We start from the raw sequence: 24,266 nt of genomic DNA, 5'->3' as shown, positions 1-24,266 counted from the left end.
TGCACTGGAGACGGTCCAAAGGAGATTCACCTCAGAATGTTGCATGGAATGGAACAATTCAGCTATGCAGGGTGACTGGATAAGCTCAGGTTGTTTTCCTTTGAGCAGAGAAGGTTGTGGGGGGGACCTGATAGAGGTGTAGTAGATTGAGGGACAGTGTGAAAAGAAAGCAGCTGTTTCCCTTAGTTAAAGGACAGATAACATAGGGGCATAATTTTAAGGTGAAAGGGGTTTTGTGGAAAAGCTTTTTCACTAGCGGGTGGTGAGGAACTGGAATGCACTGCCTGAGACGGTAGTTGAGGTGGGAAACTTCACCACCTTTAAAAAAGACCATTTAAAATGTCATAACATTTACGGCTGTGGACTTAGTGCAGGAAAGTGGGACTAGTGTAGGTAATGGTATATTTTTACCGGTACGGTCTCAATGGGCAAAGAATATTGGTGTACCCTCAATGGAGCAAGTGTGTAGTTCTGGGTGCCACAATTAAGAAAGATGTTAGGGTATTATAAAGGGTTTGGGAGTGATTCCCAAAAAAGGTTTGAGGGAAGACTGAATTAATTTATATAAATTTGAGCAACTGGGATTGTTCTTCTTGAGAAAAGACTGGGAAGAGTTTTGATGGAGATCTTCAAAATCAAGAAGGGCCTGGACAGAATAGGTAGGGAAAAATGGTTCCTACTAGTGAATTCATTATGAAAAGGAAAGCGTAGATTAAAAGTAATTGGTGAAAGAAGCAATGAATATGTGATAAAAATCTTCTTGGCACAGCAAATGGTTGCAACCTGGAATGCACTGCTTGACAGTGTAGTGGGGACGTGTAGAGGGATTATCGAGAAAGGAGGAAAGTGCACAGCTATAGGGAGAAGACCAGGATGTGGTAATATGGGGATGAAATGATGGCCTCTGTGCTGTAACCATTCTGTGATTATATAACTGTTGAACATGTACTGAAAGTATACATACAACATGGAATTGTACCGCACAGGAACGGGCCCTTTGGCCCACAATGTTGTGCTGAACATGACGCCAAATGAAACTAATCCCTTCTGCCTGCCGTTGGTCCATATCGCTCCATTCCTTGCATATTCATGTACTTATTTAAAATTCTCTTAAATGCCCCTATTCTGTCTGCCTCCACCACCATTCCTGGCAGTGCTTTCCAGAATCCTCCTACTCTGTGTAAAAGAAAAACTTGCCCCTCATGTCTCCTTTGAACTTTCGTCCATAACCTTAAATGCGTGCCCCCTTGTATTTGACATTTCAGTTCTCGGAAAAAGATTCTGAACATCAATCTTATCTACGCATCTCATAATTTTATAGACTTCTAGCAAGTGTCCCATCAACCTGTGCAGCTCAAGAGAAATCAAGCCGAGTTTTTCTAGCCTCTGCTTAAAGCTCATACCCTCTAATCCAGGCAGCATCCTGGTAAATCTCTTATGCACCCTTTCCAAAGCCTCTACATCCTTCCTATAATGTGGCAACTAGAATTGAATACAATACTCTAAACATGGCCTAACCAAAGTCTTATAAAGCTGCAACATGACATCCTGACTCTTCTTTTCAATTCCATGACCAATAAAGGCAAGCATGCCATATGCCTTCTTTACCACCCTAACTACTTGAGTGGCTACATTTTAGTTAATTTTTAAGTTTTTTTTAATATTGGGAGATATTTAACCCAAATCCTGATTATTTAAGGGACTTTTTTTTTCTTCCAACGTCCATTCTGTGCTACTTCATTCAGCACTTTTCCTCTAATCCCCTTTCTATTTTAACTTGACACTCTTTTCACATCAATTAATTCTGGCACTCCTTTCCCTTTCCAATTAGTTCACACTGCCTCTTACCCCCTTCTTTTGTTAAAAAGATTGAGAATCCTCAAAGATTTATGCTGTCCTCCAAATTCGAGTCTCTAGTACATCCCCAATTTTTATTATCCTTCACGTTTAGTGGTCATGCTTTCAGCACCTTGACCCTAAGCTCTGAAAGAACTTCAGTAACAGTGGCAGACAAGGATGGAGCATCTCATGTAATTCAGCAGTAGAGAAATGTAACAGTGGTGACATCACAGCAAAATCATGAGTTGATTGGTTGTTGAGCAGTTGCTTTTAGGAACTGTAACCTTGAAAAATGGCAATTTCTAGACTAATACAGGGAAAGTAAGAATTTTTAGGCATTGGTGAGGGAGCTGATTTCTGGTAAGGGTTAGGAATGTCTGTTTTTTACTAATTTCCAGCTTGGAGTAAACAGTACATATTGGTGCAAACGTTGTATACAGATAGCATAAAGGGTGCTATTCTAAAGGGTGTACAGGAACAGAGAGACCTTGGTGTACGTGTGCATAATTCGTCAAAGGTAGAAAGGACATGTACAGAGATCAGTTAATAAAGCATAAAGTTTTCTAGGCTTTGTTAATCGGCACAGGGGATTTATGCTGAACTTGTATGGGACACTATACAAGCTGGAGTAATGTGTACTGTTCTGGGTGCTACACTTTAGGTAGGAAGTAAGTGTATGAGAGAGTGCAGAAGGGGTTGACCGAAATAGTTCCAGGTATCAGAAACTTCATTTATGAGGTTAGAGTTCAGAAGTTGGGCTTGTTTTCCTTTAGAGAGAAGGCTAAAAGGAGATCTGATAGAAATGTTCAACATCATGAAGAGTCTGGACAGAGTAGATAGGGAGAAATTGTTCTTGCTCATAAAATGATTGAGAACCAGATGGAAGATATTTTAAAGTGTTTAATAAAAGAAGCAATAGTTTGGGCCTGCCATGCAGTGCCTGGAAACGTGGTTCAAGTATGTTCAATTGAGGCATTCAAGGGGGAATTTAATGATTATTTAAATAGAAACAATGCTCTGATTTTTCAGGGAAAAGGCAGGATATTTGCACTAAGTCACAATGCTCAGAACCAGTGCAGACGTGATAGGCTAAATAAGCCTCCTTCTGTATTGTAACAATTCTGTGAATTCCATGCCTTAAAGCTGTCTGCCTCTCTCTTCCCCTTTAACATGCTCCTTTAAAACCTATTTAATCAAGCTGTTAGTCACTTGTCCTATCTCATATTTCTGACGTTTTTTAAGGGCTTCTGTGATGACTCTTAAAATGTTTTACTGCATTAAACGTCCTGCATAAATCCAAAATTTTTTTTGGAATGAGTAGCAGGACTATTTTTGACAAATCTTTTAGTAGTATGTGATCCTCTGGAACTGATCGCACATTTCACTTTTTCTTTGTTACTAGGAAGACATTATCTCAATATGGAATAAAACAGCCAGTGACCAAGCTACTACTGCTCGCATACGAGACACATTACGACGTGTCCTGAACTTACCACCTAATACTATCATGGAATACAAGACACACACCGACAGTATCAAGTGAGTGCAATGAGGAGCTAGCAGAATAGTTTAGCCTAAAATATCTATATTGGGTAGTGAACTAAAAGTATTAAAGTAAGTCGGTATTGCATTCCCTCAAGTCACTTGATTAGTGCAAGTGACACAGACATAGTATCAAGCACTTATCAGTGGCACCGAACCTGTGATAGTAAAATGGGAGGAGTTGACATTAATATGACCTTTTCCTAAAATTCACTATACTTTCTGAATCAATCTGAAGTAATTATCTTTTTTTTATTTCCTTGTCTTGTAATTCACTTGAAATTATTGGTTTGAAAAATGCATTATCATTATTTTCAGGCTGCAAAGATTGCTGTTCATTGAGGTTGCACATAACATTTAAGCTAGCAGCAGAAAAGGACATTTCTTCTGAACTAAGATTAGAAAGAAAAATCTTTAAGCTGTTTCTTGATTTTGCATGAAATGAATCGAATTGACTTGAAGACTGGCCACTGTCTGTCTGTGATGCTGGGGACCTCAGGAGGAGACCAAGATAGATCATCCACGTCGTACATCTGGCTGAAGATGGTTGTAAATGCTTCTTTAGGCACTGACGTGGATGGAGTATTTGTGGAACTTATCTCTCCTGTTGTGTGTTTAACTTCCTATCATTATTCCTGACTGGATGTGGCAGGGCTACAGAACTCCAATCTAATCCGTAGGTTGCAGAATCACATAGCTCTGTTGCATGCAATGTCCCCTATTTAACGCATGAAATTTTGTGCTGTTGGTTTACTAGATTGGTATCTCATTTTTGGGTGTGCCTAGTGCTGCTCTTTCATACTTTACCCCTCCTGATTGAACAAGGGTTGATCCATGGATTGGCAGTTATGATTGATAAGGGTTATTCTGAGCCATGAAGTTACAGATAGTGATTAATTATAATGTTTCAGCTGATGGTCCATACCATTTCATGGTTGCCCAGGTTTTAATTACTAGACCTATGCTTAATCCGCCCTGTTTAGCCTTACGGTATTGCTACAAACATGATGAAAGTTATCCTCACTGTGAAGATGGGCTGCCTTCTCCACTAGGACTGTGCAGTGTAACTTCCAATACTACCATGGATTATGCATTTGATGCAAGTAAATAGGTGAGGGTGCATTAAAATTGGTTTTCACTCTTGTTGGTTCTTTTGCCTCCTGCAGCAGGCCTAGTTTAGCAGATATGCACTTTAGGATTCAGCTGGTTCTATCAGTGATGGTGCTACTCACTCGCACTGAAAACAGTTATGTTTAGTAATTTATACTTTATTTCTCCATTTCCAATCAATTCGACTTGCTGTGAAACACCTAGTAATGAAAAGGTTAAGCAAAGAGCTACAGATGAGATTTCATGAAATGCTTAATCGAGTAGAATTTATCTGAATTTATGTTGGGTCAATGGCTAATCAACTGTATGGTTAATACCAAGCTTGAAGATATTTGACTTGATTTGTTTTTGTCACATGTACCTACATAGAATAAAAAGTTTTGCTTAGTGTGCAGTACAAGCAGATCATAACATACAAAGACATAAAGGTCATAGGGTGATTGAACAGAGTAAGGAATACAAAGTTATGACTGCAAAGAATGTGTACAAAAAGCAAGATCAACATTAGATTTGAAATTTGAGAGGTCTGTTCGGAAGTCTGATAACAGGGAAGAAGTTCTTCTTGAACATGTTCGTACGTGTGTTTAAGCTTTTGCATCTTCTACCTGAGGAAAGAGGTTGGAAGAGATTAGTACCAGGATGCCAGGGGTCTTTGGCTGCGTTTCAGCAGCAACAAGGAGTGCAGATGGAGTCAATGGATGGAAATTTGGCTTGCGTGATAGTTTGGATAGCTTCCTGTAGTTTCTTACGGTCCTGGGCAGAGTAGTTGCCATACCAAACCGTGATGCATCCAGATAGAATGCTTTCTATGGTGTATCTGTAAAAGTTGGTGAGGGTCCTTATGGAAATGCTGAATTTCCTTAGCCTCCTGAGGAAGAAGTGTGGTTGTGCCTTCTTGATCGTTGCATCAAAATGGATGGTCAAGGATAGATTGTAGGTGATCGTCACTCCTAGCAACTTGACGCTCTCAACCATCTCCACCTCACCTCCACTGATGTAGGTAGGGGCATATCCTTCTCCTTGCTTCCTGAAGTTGATCAGCTCTTTAGTTTTGCTGACATTGAGGGAGAGACTGCTATCTTTGCACCATGTCACCAAGCATTCTCCCTTTTTCCTATATTCTGTCTCGTCATTGTTTGATATCCAGCCTATAATGGTGGTGTCATCAGTGAACTTGTAGATGGAGTTCAGGTGAAAATTTGGCCACACAGTCATGAGTGCACAAGAAGTAAAGTAGGGGGTTGAGTACACATCCAGGCCTCGATAGTAAGGATCTTCATGAGGAGGTGCTGTTGCCTGTCTTCACTGATTGTGGTCTGTAGGTCAAGAAGTCGATGATCCAATTGCAGAGGGCTTTGGTCTGAAGATGATTTTGATTGGGATTATTGTGTTGAAGGTGGAGCTGTAATTTATAAGTTGTAGCCCTATGTAGATATCCTTATCATCCAGGTGTTCCAGGGATGAGTGTAGGGCTAGGGAAATGACATCTGTCATGGACCTGTTGTGCCGGTAAGCAAATTGCAAGGGATCGAGACAGACTGAGAGGCTAGACTTGATGTGAGCCACGATTACCCTCTCAAAGCACTTCATAATTATGGAGGTCAGAGCCACCGGGCGGTAGTCATTGAGGCATGTTGCATGTGTTTTCTTTGGTACCGAGATGATGGTGGTATTCTTGAAGCAAGTGGGGACTTCAGATTGTAGCAAGATACACTGTTTTATAGTCGGAATGTAGCACTGTTTCAGTTGAATATTAATGACCGCTTCACTGATCTCTGCATTAATCTCCAGTATTATTGTTCAGTAACATCAAATGGCCTGTCAATTAATTAATTAGCTTAGAAAGGTTGCACTAATAAAAGAACATGGGTAGAATCATGTAGAGGAATGTCGTGGTTTGTTCTGTGGAGACACTGGTCTCAACTTTCAAACATGAAAAATGGCCTCAGCAACCTTTTGTTGTTTTGGGGTTGGGCAACCTGCCACAACAGCTGCAGCCAAGCCAGGAGGGAAAGCATTAAAGCCTGCCTTGTATTTTGTCAATTAGTTATCTGAACCTGAGCTCAGTCTGCACTCTCTGGTTCTCAAGCAATCCCAAAGATTGCTACCCTGAAGGGTCTGCTTCTTAATCTTGAATATGTCTCTTTTTGGACTTTTGTTCCAGAAATTCAAATCTCCCTCTATCCTTTGACTCAAACTTGAATTCCACAACTTCCGAACCTGACCGCATGTCCTCTGTCCTCCATTTTTCTTACATTCTCCCTTAGATTATTCTGGAATCTCCAATCAAATTTGGCTATATGAATTAGGAACGGAAAGTCAGCTCGGATTCCTGTTGATCATTGTCTAGACTCCTGTGAGGATGTGGTCACATTGACTTGGCTCAAATAATTCTTCTCCCTAGAATCTGATGGTCTACCAATACTTGATGTCCTGACTTGAACCACAGCGCTTGTGTGTAATGATAGAGGCTAACCAGTGCTGTGGAACTATTTGTGCTTGAAAGACTAATCATTTCAAGAGGAGAGAGCAAAGTATTTTTGTCCATGATCAGTTTGTAATTTTAACCTGTGTTATGTCCTTGTTGCCATATTGTCTTTAATTCTGATGGCTCCATCGATAACTGTGGCTGTGCAAAGAGAGCTCTTTTCTGTTGGACTGATTAAGTAAAGAAATCCCTGAGAAGGAGCTCTGTGGGACTAGATTCAGAGCTCTAGGCATCTTTTAAGCAATATGTAAATGCTGTTCAATTGTCATTTCCTATCATTTCAAAGGTATTTGATCCTTTAATGGCAGGAATATTTCTATAGCCAATACTCAAAATAACCCTTATTCTTTTATAAAGTGTTGAGTTAGAGTGCCCTGGTTAAAATAAATCTAGTTTATCAAAGCAGTACAATTTAAAAAGAAACCTATAAATCGTGAGCTTTAGAAGAAAAATGGAAAACTTGTATTTCATTTTAAGGGCATTTTAAGAACATTTAGCAATATGAGAATAGAGTCATTAGGTTAACTTCTGCTAGGGAAAACAAATGTATGGCAAGAGGCAGTTCTGGAGAATGCAAGTAATGAAATTAATATAATGGAATAGATTCACAAAGCCTGCTGACTGGTAATCTGTATTTAAAAATTTAACAGGAAGAGTAGTGATTGATAACTTTGCTTATTTTTGGTGCAGCAAGCATTCTCAGTAACAAGACCATGAATGCAGAAAGATTTTTTTTATGACTGTTTCCAAGGATGAAGGAATTCTGTTAACGTACTTAGATTACTGGAGCTGATCTTTTTCTCCTTAATAGCAGGGAAGGTTGGGAGATGATTGGATAGAATTGTTCAAGATCATGAGAGGTCAGAGTAGATAGGTTTTTCTTTTAAATTTGTGAAAGGGTCATGAGGTGGAACTCATGGGTTTAATTGATTGACAAAAGCACCGATGAGTACATGAGGAAAAGCTTTCTTACTGAATGAGCAGTCGTGGTCGAGAAAGCATTGACTGAAAGGTTTGTTGAGGCACATTCTGTCTTCCCTTTCAAAATGGAATTAGATAAAATCATGAAACCTAAATAAATGCAAAACTATGGGGAAAAGGCAGGAAAGTAGGACGAGTTGGATTTTTATTGTGGGGACCAGCATGAACTTGACTGGCAGAATGGCCTCCTATGCTACAACCATTTGTGATTCAGTGCTTTGATTCTATCTGAAATTCATAGGACATAATTAAACTAGAGGTTGTAGAGTCATAGAGCTGTTCAGCGTGGAAACAGACCCTTCGGTCCAACTCGTCCATGCTAACCAGACATACTAAATTAATATAGTCCCATTTGCCAGCATTTATCTTGGATAATAAAGAAATAAGTAATAAGAAACATGAAACAGTTGCATTTCATTGTATTTTTAGAATTGCAAATTTTATTTTATAAGAACACCAAAAACAAGCAGTGAATAAATAACATAAGAACATAAGAACTAGGAGCAGGAATAGGCCATCTGGCCCCTCGAGCCTGCCCCACCATTTAATAAGATCATGGCTGATCTTTTTGAGACTCAGCTCCACTTAACCGCCCACTCACCATAACCCTTAATTCCTTTTACTGTTCAAAAATTTTTCTAGCCTTGCCTTAAAAACATTCAGCGAGGTAGCTTCAACCGCTTCACTGGGCAGGGAATTCCACAGATTCACAAGCCTTTGGGTGAAGAAGTTCCTCCTGACCTCAGTCCTACATCTGCTTCCCTTTATTTTGAGGTGATGCCCTCTAGTCCTAGTTTCACCTGCTAGCGGAAACAACCTCCCTGCCTCCACTTTATCTATTACCTTCATAATCTTTATATGTTTCTATAAGATCTCCCCTCATTCTTCTGAATTCCAATGAGTATAATCCCAGTCTACTCAGTCTCTCCTCATAATCCAACCCTCTCAACTCTGGAATCAACCGAGTGAATCTCCTCTGCACCCCCTCCAGTGCTAATACATCTCTTCTCAAGTAAGGAGACCAAAACTGCACACAGTACTCCAGGTGTGGTCTCACCAGGACCCTATACAGCTGCAGCATAGCCTCCCTGTTTTTAAACTCCATCCCTCGAGCAATGGCAGACAAAATTCCATTTGCCTTTTTAATCACCTGCCGCACCTGCAATCCCACCTTCAGCGCTTCATGCACAAGGACACCCAAGTCCCTCTGCACAGCAGCGTGCTGCAGTTTTTTAACCATTTAAAACATAGTCCATTTTGCTGTTATTCCTACCAAAATGGATGACCTCACACTTATCAACATTGTACTCCATCTGCCAGACCTTTGCCCACTCACTTAGATTATCTATATGCCTCTGCAGACTTTGTGTCTTCTGCACACTTTGCTCTACTACTCACCTTAGTGTCATCTGCAAATTTTGACACACCACACTTAGTCCCCAACACCAAATCATCTATGTAAATTGTAAACAATTGAGGTCCCAACACTGATCCCTGAGGCACACCACTAGCCACTGACCGCCAACCAGAAAAACACCCATTTACCCCTACTCTTTGCTTTCTACTGGTCAACCAATCCTCTATCCATGCCCATACATTACCTGTAATACCGTGCAACTTTATCTTATGTAGCAGCCTTTGGTGTGGCACCTTGTGAAATGCCCTTCTGGAAATCCAGATACACCACATCCACAGGTTCCCCATTGTCCACCATGCAAGTAATGTCCTCAAAGAATTCCACCAAATTAGTTAACCATGACCTACCCTTCATGAACCCATGCTGGGTGTTTCCAACGGGACAATTTGTATCCAGATGTCTTGCTATTTCTTCCTTAATGATAGGTTCAAGCATTTTCCCCACTACTGAAGTTAAGCTAACTGGCCTATAGTTACCTGTTTTTTGTCTACTTCCTTTTTTAAACAGTGGCGTCACATTGGCTGTTTTCCAGTCTGCAGGAACCACCCCAGAGTCCAGTGAATTTTGGTAAATAATTGCTATTTCCCCCATCACCTCTTTTTAGTACCCTGGGATGCATTTCATCAGGGCCAGGGCACATGTCTACCTTTAGCCCCATTAGCTTGCCCAGCACTGCCGCCTTATTGATAATGATAGTTTCTAGGTCCTCACCTGCTATAACCTTCTTGCCATTAGTTTTCGGCATGTTATTTGTGTCTTCCACTGTGAAGACCGACACGGAATAACTGTTTAATGTCTCAGCTATTTCCTCATTCCCAGTTATTAAATTGGCTTTCTCATCCTCTAAAGGACCAATGTTTACCTTTGCCACTCTTTTACGATTTACATATTTATAGAAACTTTTGCTGTCTGTTTTTATATTCTGAGCTAGTTTACTCTCATAATCTATCTTACTTTTCTTTATAACTTTTTTTGTGGGTTTCTGTTGGCCTTTAAAGATTTCCCAGTCTACTATTTTCCCACTACTCTTTGCTTTTTCGTATGTGTTTTTTTTCAATCTGATACTTTCCTTTATTTCCTTAGACATCCATGGCTGGCGCTGTCTTTTCCTACAGTTCTTCCTTGTCACTGGAATATACTTCTGCTGAGCACTGTGAAAAATCGTTTTGAAAGTCCTCCACTGTTCCTCAATTGACCCACCATAAAGTTCTTGCTCCCATTCTACCTTAGCTAACTCCTCCCTCAATCCTTTATAGCCTCCTTTGTTTAAGCATAGGACATAGGTACTGGATTTAACCTTCTCACGTTCCATCTGTATTTTAAATTCAACCATACTGTGATCGCTCCTTCCGAGAGGACCATCCTCTCGGAACCATGTGAACCATCCTTTCTTTCTCAAATGAAAATGAAGCTCCTTATTCTGACACAGTACAACTGTGTTACTTGATAGTGTTGAGATTCTTGCAGCAGAACAAAAGCAATAAGACTGGTAGAGTCGTACAGCACAGAAACAGACCCTTCGATCCAATTCGTCCATGCCAACTAAACTAGCCCCACTTGCCTGTGTTTGGCCCATTTCCCACTAAATCTTTCCTATTTGTGTACCTGTCCAAATGTCTTTTTAAATGTTGTAACTGTACCTGCATCCACCACTTCCTCTGGCATTTAACTCCACATACGAACCACCCACTGTGCAAAAAGGTTGCCCCTCAGATCCCTTTTAAATTTTTCTCTTCTCACCACAAAGGTATGCCCCCTAATTTTGAACTCCCCCGTTGTAGGGAAAAGACCTTTTACTATTCATCTTATCTATGTCCCTCAGGTCCTGCAACATCCTGGTAGATCTTTTCTGAACTCTCTCCAGTTAATAGTAACCTTCCTATAGCAGGGTGACCAGAACTGGACACATGTTCCAAAAGTGGCCTCGCCAATGAGAGAGAGACAGTATTTAACAGCTGTGAAGACAGCAATCTCTCTATCAACGTCAGCAAAATGAAGGAGCTGGTCATTGACTTCAGGAGGTCGAGTAGAGGGCATGTCCTTATCTGCATCAGTGGTGCTGAGGTGGAGATGGTTGAGAGCATCAAGTTCCTGGGATGCTTGCCAATAATCTGTTCTGGTCCACCCACGTTGACACAACAGTCAAGAAAGCACGACAATGCCTCTACTTTTTCAAGAGGATAAGTAAATTCAGCACATCCATAAAGACATTTACAAATTTTTATAGATGCACCACAGAAGGCATCCTATCTGGATGCATCACAGTGTGGTATGGCAATCGCTCTTCCCAAGACCAAAAGAAACTACAGAGAGTTGTGAACACAGCCTGGTCCATCACGCAATCCAGCCTTGCATCCATTGTCTTCATCTATACTTCCCTCTGCATTAGGAAAGCAACAAACATAATGAAAGACCCTCTCCACTCAGGATTGTACTCTCTTTTATCAGGCAGGAGATATTAAAATTTGTTTACACATATGAACAGATACAAGAAGAGCTTCTTCCCCGCTTTTATCAGACTTTTGAATGGACCTCTTTTAATTTAATGTTAATCTCTCTCTGCACCATCTCAGCAGCTGTATCCTGCACTCTGTTACCCTGATGCACTTGAATAGTATGATCTGCTTGTAAAGTATATAAGACAACACTTTTCACTGTACCTCGATACATGTGACAGTATTAAATGAAATGAAATCAAAACACTCAATGGTCTTAGCAATGAAGGCAAACATGCTAAATGCCATCTCAACCACCCTGCCTACCTGCAACATAACTTTCAAAGGGCTAATTATCTGAACCCCTAGGTCTTTCTGTTCGGCAACACTACCCAGGGCCCAACATTAATTAAGTTAAATTAATTAACTCAACTAATTGAGTTCAATAATTTTAGGGCCTAAACTCCCATGTCCCAGCCCCCTACCCTACACACCAGGCCTTGTTACCACATAGCCTGCCATTACACACTACCTGTTATTAGTCACTAATATTAACAACTCTTCACCCTCCCAGCCTGATCGTTATCAACTCTTTGTCTGTCCAACTGCCGTTCTCTCTCTTTAGGCTCTATCCTATCGTTTACTCCTTACCCCATCCCCCTCCACTTCGTCTGCCTATAAACTGCCATTTTCCCAGCCACCATCAGTTCTGAGGAAGGGTCACTGGACCCAAAACGTTAACTCTGTTTTTTCCTTCACAGATGCTGCCAGACCTGCTCAGCTCTTCTAGCAACTTTGTTTTTGTTCCCAACATTAACTGTTTAAGTCCTGCCCTTGCTCAATTTACCAAAATGAAATACCTCGCATTTATCCAAATTAAACTACATCTGCCATTCTTCAGCCTATTGGCCCAAGTGATCAAGATCCCTTTGTAATCTTGGGTAATCTTCTTCACTGTCAACTAAACCACCACCTTTGGTGCCAATAGCAAGAGGAAACCTAACTGAGGATGGAAGCAAGATGTGGAGCATTGTGTTCTGCCTCGAGTAGTTGTACCTGAAATATTTCCCAATTGGATAGGTAATTTACTGATGCTATGTGGAGCATAATGGAATCATTAACAATTAAGCTCTGTAAATTTAACGGTGTATCAGTCGTCAGGTCTTACTTTAAAAGATTGCTGTAAAGTTTTCTTTAAATCGTAAACTATTGTGTAGTGTTATCTGATTTTCCAATATAAATATCTGAAGTGAGTCTGTCCTAGAATCACTTAAAGAGCATATCTGATCACTAAATCTTGTGGGTTCATGTAACTTATTTAAGTTGCTCTATGTGGAAATACAATGCCCTTACTATATAATTCACTAGAGGTTAAATTTAAGTATAGAGTGAATGTACACTAAATTAATTTTATTTGAATTTCTAATTGCAGTCCTTCTTCCAGCATTACCCTAGTATCCATTGAAATTGAGATTAAGCTATTAATTCTGATTTGTTACTTATTGGATTAATTAGCTGTATTAGTGTGTTTGTTTGGGCATAATTAGTTCATGTTCAATTTTTAAACAAAGTTCTGCAGTTATTAGAATATATCCCTTTCTTTGATCCAGTCAAAGTTGGAGAACAGAATTGCTGCATTTTGCAATTTTAGCCCTCAAAACTATTGCAATCATTTGAAAACAAAAAGGAAAAAAAAGTTCTGTTTGTACTAGCATTTACCATTCCAGCATGTTAGCAATATATCAGAATTCTTTTTATCCACCACATATAATTGTACAAGGTTTGTCACTCAAATGTAAAAGATTATGGGCTCATATCTCTACTTTGAATTTTCCTCACTGTGGTTTTGGATAAACCATACAATGGCACACCGAGCAAAGTACTAGGGTGTAATCTTAACCTCATTTTTTTTCTTTGTTTCTGGCAGCACCATCTCATTGTTCAACCAGAAAAAGGTGGTAGAAACAGCCTAGCATAGCCATACTCACTGATGTCTTACTGACGTGACAAATGACTGACTAGACAATACCATCACCATCCCTTGGGATGTCTTGTCCTACTGGCAGGATACATCCACTGGAGGTGAAGGCACAGTGGAATACAGTTGTGAAAGAGTCACCCTGGGAGTCCTCACATTGACTGCAGACTCGAAGTTTCATGGAATCAGATCAAACATGAGCAAGGAAGTCTCCTGCTGATTACCATTTCACCCCAACCACTACCCTCAGCTAATGAATCATTTCTCCTTCTTGCTGGACACCAGTTGGAAAAAGGACTGAGCAAGCATGGTGTCTTTAATGTCCCTTAACCAGTAGCACCACAATTGATCAAACTGGCTGATTCCTTAAAAAGAATATAGCTGCTGTACTGGGGTTTGTGGCAGCTGGTGAAGAGAGCAGCAAGAGAGAAAAACCTATGATCTTTTCTTCAGCAATGCATCTGCCATAAATGAATGTAGTATTAGTAGAAACGACTAGCACACAGTTCTTGTGGGAAACTTAATTCCTGTCTTCATGTTGCAGATATCATGGATTGTGTATAACTACCACTGTGCTGAATATGTAGATTTGAAACAGATCGAGCAACTCAAAACTGAGCATCCATGAGATACTATCGGCCACCATCTGCAGAATTGTATTCAACCACAATATGTAACCTTGTGTTTTCCCCATTATCATCACCATCAATCTGGTCCAATATAGAGTTCAGAAGGATATTTGTAACTGCTCCAAGGTTTTGTGCAATGATCAGCATTGGCATGGCGATCATGGTATTGACTTCTGTTATCAGAAGTCATCGTCATGCATGGACCCTGGAGGCCCACACAACCTGATGGAAATTAGAGGGAACGCTGCATACTAGGCATAGGACTAGGCATACTTAAAAGTGAGTTATCAACCTGTGATGCTGTAATACATGACTATTTGCATGCCAAACAGCAGAAGCAACATACAGTAGACAGAACTAAATGATCCCCACAACCTACAGATCAGATCTAAGTTGTAGTGCTGTCACATCCAGTCGTGAATGGTGGTGGACAATTTAATGACTAACTAGAGGGGCAGGCTCTACAAATATCCCCATTTTCAAAAAAGGAGTCCAACACCTCAGTGCAAAAGGCAAGACTGAAGCGTTTGCATCTACCTTCAACCAGAAATACTGAGTGGATGATCCATCAAGGCCTCCTCCTGAGGTCCCCAGCATTACAAATCCCATCTTCAGCCAATTTAGATCACTCCACATCATATTAAGAAATAGCTAAAAGTGTTGGGTAATATAGTGGCTATGGTTCCTGACAGCATTTGGGCGATAGTACTGAAGAATTGGGTTCCAGAATTAGCCGTACTCCTGTTCAAGCACAACTGCAACACTGGCACCAAACCGGTAATATAAAAATTTGCCAGGTACATTGTGACTGTGAAAATCAGGGTTAATCCAACTCAACCAACTACTTCCTCATCAGTCTACTCACAATCATCAGCAAAATGATCGACTGTGCTACCATGTGATACTAACTCTGGAATAACCTGCTTACTGATCCTCAGTTTAGGTTCTGCCAAGACCACTTGATTTGACATTGGTATAAACATGAACAAAAAAATCTGAATTCCAAAAGTGAGGTGAGTGTCAGCCCTTGACATCACTGTAAACTTGACTGCGTGCGGCCTCAATGAGCCCTTGCAAAACGTAAGTCAGTGGGAATCGGGGAAAACTCTTACTGGTTGAAGTCCAACTAGGCAGAAAGGAAGGTGGTGCTGGTAGTTGGAGGTCAGTCAGCTCAGGTCCAAGACATCAGTGCAGGAGTTCCTCAGGATAGTTCCTCACTTGGTGCAACTGCCCTCAGTTGCTTCATTAACAACCTTCTCTCAGTCACAACCTCTGAACATGATTGTCTAGTGGTAATTGCACAACATTCAGAGTCATTTGTGACTACTTGGGTACTGAAGCAGGCCTATTTGCAGCAGGGCCTAGATGACAGTGGGGCATATGCCGATAAGTACCAAGAAACATTATACCACACAAGTGCCAGGGCAGTGACCATCTCAAACAAGAGCAAATCCAACCATCTCTCCTTGACAGTCGATGATATTGTTGAATTCACAATATTGATAGCCTGGTCAAAGTCAGAAGTAACATGACACCAGGTTATAGTCCAACAGGTTTATTTGAAATCACAAGCTTTTGGAATGTAGCCCCTTCATCAGGTGAAGTGTGTCACTTAAGAGGCTATGCTCTGAAGGCTTATGATTTCAAATAAACCTGTTGGACTATAACCTGGTGTCATGTTACTTCTGACTTTGACCAGGCTATCAATATTGTGAATTCAACAATATCATCGACTGTCATGTGACTTCTCACTTTATCTCCCCCAGTCCAACCCTGTCACCTCCACATCAATTTCCTGGTGGTTAGAAACTGAACAGAACCAGCAATGTAAGTAAGTACTGTGGGCTAACACCACATAAGGAATTCTTCTGTGAGTAACTCATCACCTGATTGTCCACCATCCAGCAGGCATAAATCAAAGTTTAATGTGAGAGGGGGAAGATTAAAAAGGGACTTGAGGGGAACTTTTTCACATAGGGTAGTACATATATGGGATGAACTGCCAGAGGAAGTGGTAAAGGTGAGTACAGTTACAACATTTTAAAGGTATTTGGTCAGGTAATTAGATCAGAAAGGTTTAGAGGGTTATGGATCAAACGCAGGCAAGGGCATTTTTCTGTGCTATATGACTCTATGATTCTACGTTAATTGTATTTTTTTCTATTAGTGAAATAAAATTAGTTGAATAATACTGATATGTTCTGGAAATGATGAGCAAAGCATTTGGCAAGCAAATGAAATTCTAAACAAGTCTGAAAATTGAAATGGTTTTCTTTTTACATGGAATAAAAACTCCATGTATAATAAATGCCTTGATGTTTGTAACTGTTGGTAGTTTACACCTGTGACTGAAATTTCATACAGAAGTGTGATTTCAGAGTATGTTGTTGAATATATAAAAAAAAAATTCTCTAATCTTCTTTCACAGAGACAATTCAAGCTTTCGAAATACGAAAATCACCTTATGAAATCTTCGTTGCAGTCCATTTGTTTAGTCGGAAGCTATATCCTGCTTCATTCTGGAGGAACACCAAGTTTTTTTAAAACAAAATTGGAACGGGCTGATGTTCAGTGTCAATCCCAATCAGGACGTCTTTATTTCAGGAAAGAGTTACTCTGTCATTGGTCATATTAGTTGTTCTGACCTAATCAGATTTTTATTTTTTAAGTTGTTGATTCTGTTGTGCTCGTGTCTCCCATTTCTAAAATGTTCTGGATACTTCTGTTTTGAAATATGTGAATATTGTAAATGTCTGTGTTCCTGGGTAAAGTATTAAACATGGAGACAATGGCTAGAATTTAATGTCCTTCCTTATGGTGTATTTTGGGGGTAGGGCATTTAATCAGGTGGATGGGTAGTGGGTGGGGATACAGTTGCCTTCCTGCTTCTACCCAGATCAAGTCTATGACGAGAAAATAGTGCCCAATTTAAGGGTCTCATCACACCATTGCTGGTATTAACACAGCAGCAAATGGAGGACTCGCCATGTGTATTTCATTCAAAGACTGTCCATGCTAGATTGGGGATCTTACATGAGGAAGGACGTAGTATGAGAAGAACTAATACTAAAGTCCTGGATGGATGCTGTATCTGTAGCAACCACTGCCTATAGTGCTAGCATACAGTATAGTTACTGGTCTCTGACCAGCTTGCAGAGAACTTTCACCTCCAGAATATCTTGTTGTGGCAAAGGCCTATTAGGGTACAGTAAAGAGCATGAGTGGCACCTAATTCACTGAATATCCTTTTAAAAAGGCACCATTGAACTCTCACTGGCTCTCTAGCTGGCAGGCAAGACTCCTCTCGCCTCATCCAAAAATCACCCAATTAATCTGCGTGCTGGCTGTATATAAATTATTGGTTTCACCTGACTTGATGCATTTTCATCTCATTCTCTGATTTTCTAATTTATTTTCTTTTTTTTAACATATTTATCCTCTGTTCTTTTGCTTTTATGGAGTAATGCTACACCTTTGTAAACAGTCTTTTATTTGAAGATGTAAATGTTTGAATAGGAATCAAAACTTCACATTATTTGTCTGCTTGGTGCTATTTTGAAATAAAGAGCACTTCATTACTGAAAGCATTTCATGTGTATTCAATTTGGCCTTTCCCTTTGGTTTACTATAGCACAGAGATTTGGAATGAGTAAATTGCAAATTGAATATTAACGATGATAATCACATTGGTCTTTACAAAGGGATAACTTTTAAAATTTAGAAGGACCCAGTGAAACCTGGAGAATTAGAAGCACAAGAGATATTGAAGTATCATTTAAGATCCCAGTGTCAAATCATGTCATATGTTGTCAAATAATTTTACTTTTGTTATAACTCATGACTGGCTAGGTGAATTGTCCTAGACACTGATTCATTGTGATTATTATGTGTCACTATATGATCTGAGATGCAAGCTGGTTTGTTGCTGTTCCCTGACTCAGTCAGAAGGGAAAATAGGTTAAAAGGTAATATATTAGAGAATCCGCAACAGACGTTTACGGAGGTATTTTATAACACTCAAACTTATGTTCCACTGAGACAGAAAGACTCTAGAAAAAAGGTGCAGCATCTGCAGTTAACTAAGGAAGTTAAGGATGGTATGAAGTTAAAAGGAAAGATATACAGTATAATTCTGCAAAGGTTTGGGAACATTTTAGAAATGAGAAAATGATGACTAAAATTGGAAATTGAAGTATAAGAGAAAACTAGCAAGAAGTATAAAAATAGACAGAAAAGCTTGTGCAAATATATAAAAATAGAGTAGTGAAAGTTAGCTTTGGTGGCCTGGAGGATGAGACTAGAATTTAACGTTGGTAAACAACTAAAGAGCAAGGACATTTGAACAAATATTTGTAATCTGTCTTCATAGAAAACAAAATGCATTCCAAGAATAGTAGATCAGTAGGGGGCAAAAGGGAGGGAGGAACTTAAAAATAATTACTATCACTAGAAAAAAAGTACAAGGAAACTAATGGGACAAAGGCTAATAAAGCCACTGGACCTGATGTCCTGCAACCTAGGCCTTTAGAAGAAGTGCCTGCTGAAATAGAAGATTACAACCATAGTATCCAGTAACATTCACTACATTATGGAAAAATCGCAGCAGGTTGGAGAATCACAAATTAACACCACTACTCAAGAAAGCAAAGAGAAAAAAGGCAGGATACTGTAGGCCAGTTTGCAATCTTTAGGAAAATACTAGAATCCATTATGAGGGAGCTACTAGCAAGGTATTTCCAATAAAATTGGGCAGAATCACCACGGTTTTGTGAAAAGAGCTGAGCTTGACAGATTTGTTGGTTATTTGAGGATGTAACAAGCAGAGTGAATTAAGGGGAATGAGTAGATATAGTGCATTTAGATCTCCAATGTATAAAAGATTATTACACAAGGTGACAGTTCACAGTTTTGGAGATGATTTATTTTCTTGGGTAGAAGACACGCTTTATAGCAAACTTGCTATTGACAAAGACCAACAGGTTATCCATATCTGCAATGCAAGGATGTCTGTAACTGAGACTTCAAGTTGACTGGGATTGGAGTCAATGCATGGGAAATCCTCACTGCTGACCGGAATGCCTTGACACAAGCTGTTAGGAAGTGCATGGAGAAAGCAGAGGACAAATGAAGTTACAAGATTCCAGAAAAAAACAGCCCACTGGAGTTCAGCAAATCTTTGGCCAATTGTAACAGCTCTGGAAGGGAGGCTATTCAAAGAAACTGTCCAAATAACTAGGAAGATTGGCAAACTAAGAGGAAACAGCTTGAATAAATTGCATTGAATATTGTTTAAAATAATAGTAGATTTTCTTTCTTTTTAGCACCTTATCCATGTTGGATTCTACCTTTACTGTCCTGCAAATTAACCTCCAAACCGTCTGTTTTTCCACAGTATCAATCCCACTTACCTTCCATGTGTAATTGCTACTTTTCTAGCTAAAAATGCATTACCTCAGAAATTATGAAATTGAATTCCATCTGCACCTTGTATTTGGAAATCATTTTTATATGGGAACAGGTAGGGCCGGCTTTATTTCACTTTTACATCACCAGATTGTGTCCTTTCGTTGCCTAGTTCAGTGCAGCATTCCTGGAATCTTTCCTCTGCCTCCCTGTTGAGAAGCAGTGTCTAAGTTCTTCTAGATAGCTGTGGCCATGGGTTTGGAAGGTGCTGTTCATGGAGCATTTTTGAGTTCCTGTCGTGCATCTTGCAGATGGTACACATTGCCGCGACTGAGTGTTTTGGTGGAGGGAGTGAATGTGGATATGGTCCAAATCAAGTGGGTTACTAAGTGGGTTGTGGATGATGTCAAGCTATTCGAGTGTTATTGGAGCTGTGCTCATCCAGGCTTTGGGGAGTCAGCAGATGCATTATTTGCTTCAGGATTCTTAGCCTCTCACCTGATCTTGTAGCCACAGGATTTATGTAGTTAGTCGAGTTCAGTTTCTGGTCAGTGGCAGCCTTCAGAATGTTAGTAGTAGGAGATTCAGCAATGGTAATGCCATTGAATGTCGGGGGCAATGTTTAAGTTGTATCTTGTTAGAAATAGTTATTGCCTGACACTTGTGTACTGTGAATGTTACTTGGCACTTGTCAACTCAAATCTAGATGTTGTCTAGGTCTTCCTGTATTAGGACTGAGGAGGCACAAATGGTGCTGAAAATTATGAAATCGTCAGTAAACATTGCCACTTCTGACCTTATGGAGGGAAGGTCATTAATGAAGCAGCTGAAGGTAGTTGGATTTAGGACACTACTGTGAGGAGTACCTACAGTGATGGCCTGGAGCTGAGATGATTTATCTCCAACAACCACAATCCACTCCCTTTACAACAGATATAAATCCAGCCAGCAGATAGTCAACCACTTCCCCAGTTAAATTTGGCCTCGATGTTAAGCCATTCATCTCCCTCTGGAAGTCAGCTTTTTTGATCATTTTTGAATCAAGTCTGGAATGAGGTGGTGCTGAGTGATCAAGTGCTGCTTGATAGTTATTACTATTGCTGTGGTTATTGCTAAGTAAGTGCTGCTTGATAGCAATGTTTATGATCTCTTCCAACGCTTTACTGATGATCAAGAGTAGGTTAATAAAGTGGTAATTGATTGAGAAGGATATGTTCTGTTTTTTGTAGACAGGACATACCTGGGAAGTTTTCCACATTGTTGAGAAGATGCCAATGTTGTAGTTGTACTAGAACAGTTTGATTAGGGGTGCACCAAGTTCTGGAGAACAAGTCTTCATTTTTATTGCTTGAATGTATTCAGGGCCCATAGTCTTTGTGGTGTCCAGTGTCTCCTGCCATTTCGTTATACCACACAGAGTGGATGGAATTGGCTAAAAACTGGCATATGTGATGCTAAGGACCTTTGGAGGATGCTGAAATGAATTGTTCACTCAGGACATCTGACTGAAGATTGTTGCAAATGTTTTAGCATTATCTTTTGCACTGATATGCTGGGATCACCCATTATTGAGGGTGGGGATATTCTCCACTGAGTTATTTAATTGCCTGTCACTATTCACGATTGGATGTTTGCTTGGATGGCTCTCATTGCCAAGTTGTGGTGAGATAGGAAGAGCTATTCACATGTCCACAAACTATTGCTGAGGAGTTTCTGTTTGACTTTAGAAGGGTTAATTGAATTTTGAAAAGTCTCTTGTGATTTCTTCCTGAGATAAATACAGTCAAGTCTCAATACCAATTGAATCTGCAAGGGTAGTCATGTGACTTCTGGGATCCAATTTTCTAAGGTTCTTTATCCATTTTAAAAACAGATTGGCTTTGTTCACATTATATGTTACACACTTGTGACACTTTGTTCAAATTATTGCTATTCACATTGAGAAAAAGTGGCCTCAAGTTGGAGAATTTAATTATAATTCCTAGATTTCCTGCAATTCCATGCCCCATTTCTGTCCAAAACCTTGAATGTATTCTGTAAAATCTTTGTTTTTCTTAATCTTCCTTTAACTTAGCTGATTTATCTGAACTGGTCCTTTTATCCATAATTGATTTTTATCCTTCCACGGGATGTGACGGATAAGGCCATCAATTATTGACCATTCCTGACTGCCATGGAGTAGGTGGAAGCGAGCTGACTTCTTGAATTGCTGCAGTCCTTGAGGTTTGCCCACACCAGAGTGTTGTTAGGAACGAAGATCCAGGAATTTCACCCAGGGACCATGAAGGCACTGTGATATAGAATAAATCAGGATAGTGGGTGGCTTGGAGAAGAACATGCTGGTGGTACTGTTCCTATGTATTGGCTGTCCATGCCATTCCAGGTGGTAGAGGTCACAGGCAAAGAAGATGATCAAAGGAGCCTTTGCGAGTTGCTGCATTGCACCTTGCATATGATATACAGCTGCCACTGCATCAGTGACGGAGAGAAAGAGGCCCCAATTTTCATTCATGGATTGGACATACAGAGGTGAAAGAAATCCTGGGTGTGGGTTGTAGGCTGTACTAGGAGTCAGGCCAGGTGTCCTGCAAATTGCATGCGAAGCCTGCCTCAGGGTTTCAGCGCTCTAGTCAATGTTTAAAGAATAAAGATGAAAACATAAAACATCTCTCTTGTTCACACCCCTCACTCTAACACACTTTCCATCCCCCATTCAAGCCCCAATACTAATCTCCTTATCCTCCTGGCCCCTCATTTTCCTGTGCCACCCCATGCCCATTTAGCCATTCCCCTGGCTCTTTGTAACACCTGTACCACCCTATACCCATTTACCATCCCTCGTACCTCCCCCCTCACCCTCCCATGTCCCCAATTATTCTCATGGCATCTTTAAAGCCACTATTTCAAATCACAACCCCTACTCACAACCTTTTATCCTTCCCTGTCCGTGCCAACCTATGTGGCATTCACCATGGGGAAACCTCAGGAAGAATGCTGAATGTTTGACTGATAATGTCACTGTTGGAAAAAACACACTGTCATCAATAACAAATATTCAATACACTGAAATTCCTTTAACTAATCTATTGTAAAAACAAGCATTTCACTAACAGCTTAATCCCTTAAAGGCTAGATTCTTATGTAAACAGATGTTTGCAGTCACCAAGCAGTCAGAGCTGTCCATCAAAATTCTTACTTGATGGGTGCCTCATTATGAAAATGTTAGTTTGGGAAATCAGTAATGCAGCATAAATGTTTTTATGGCTTATGTAAACAATTACTCTGAAATACCACAGCATTTTTTAAACATCCTATTATTGGACAGTTCCTTGACAGCTATAGCAGTCTCGATGTGTTTAAGCACTTTTTATTCAAAATCCCCCAAAGGATACCTTCCCTTCACTGGAAGTATCCCAGTTTCAGATCTAAAGGAGCATGTTTGCTCTCTGCAGGGAAGAAATTTAAAATATTCTTCCAGTCCTCACGCCTCAGACTCCCATCATACCCCTCAACCCCATACACACTCCTCATGCCCCACAAATGCCAACACATGCAACGTAATGCCCTCTACCCATCCTCCATAGTCCACCATATCCCTTACATCACTTTATGCCCCCTACCCATCTCCATGCCCCCCCAGTCCACAGTGCTAACTTAGTGCCTACTCCTACCCATCACCTTTTCCTTCTTTACTTATCATGCCAACTCATTGAGTATGCAAAAGAAACCATGCACAAAAACATCTAGTTCTATTGTTACTTAAATCCAGACACTCAACACTCCAAAATCTGATTTTAGTGATGTAGCTGGTAAATTGAATGGCTGGACGGCTCTAGGAATGATGCATGGGCAAACTATGGCACATCCCCAATCATATGCCCAGTGGAAATTGGAAATGTCAGGTTTAGGGCAGGACATTGGATTTCTGACTTCTCCCAGCATTTTCGCCATAGAGATATTCTCAATCCTGATGAAAATTGAGCTTGAATGTTTAAACTACTGGATTGGGTGCCAATCAAGCAGACCGCTCTGTCCTGGAGTTTCTTGAGTGTTGCTGGATCTGCACTCATCCAGATAAGTGAGGAGTATTCTGTCACACTCCTGATTTGTATATTTTAGGAGATGGGCATATTTTAGGGAGTAAGGAGGTGAGTTATTCGTCACAGAACTCCCACCCTCAGACCTGCTCTTGTAGCTGCAGTATTGATATGGCTGATCTCATTAACTTTCTAGCCAACTAACAGACTGTCGATAAGGGGGAGTTCAGCGATGGCAATGCAATTATATGTCAAAAAAAGATAGTTAGATTCTTTCTTGTTAGAGATGGTCATTGCCTGGCACAACATATCTTCTTTGAACTATAATAATATCCTTTATAATTGATGTTTTTACAGTTTTTATCAAACAACCTTGCTTATGATGGGAATGGAAGGAATCCTGCAGT

The 24,266-nt window shown here is 40.1% G+C and overlaps 1 protein-coding gene across 4 annotated transcripts in view; it reads left to right on the top strand.

Moving 5' to 3' along the window:
- The window catches only part of eif4e2 (eukaryotic translation initiation factor 4E family member 2), a 45,683-nt gene extending 27,719 nt beyond the window's left edge, over positions 1–17,964 (top strand). For all 4 annotated transcript variants that reach the window (XM_048604351.1, XM_048604350.1, XM_048604352.1 and 1 more), the window contains 2 exons: positions 3,242–3,378; positions 16,848–17,964. In XM_048604351.1, coding sequence (XP_048460308.1) covers positions 3,242–3,378; positions 16,848–16,887 — 177 coding nt within the window. In that variant the 3' untranslated portion in view covers positions 16,888–17,964. The remainder of the gene's footprint in view (positions 1–3,241; positions 3,379–16,847) is intronic.
- Positions 17,965–24,266: the final 6,302 nt, after the last annotated feature.

The sequence above is a fragment of the Rhincodon typus genome, chromosome 13 (genome assembly GCF_021869965.1).
Source record: "Rhincodon typus isolate 14 chromosome 13, sRhiTyp1.1, whole genome shotgun sequence".
NCBI classification, from domain to species: domain Eukaryota; kingdom Metazoa; phylum Chordata; class Chondrichthyes; order Orectolobiformes; family Rhincodontidae; genus Rhincodon; species Rhincodon typus.
Note: the sequence above shows the minus strand (reverse complement) of the source record. Positions and strands in the feature narration are given on the sequence as shown.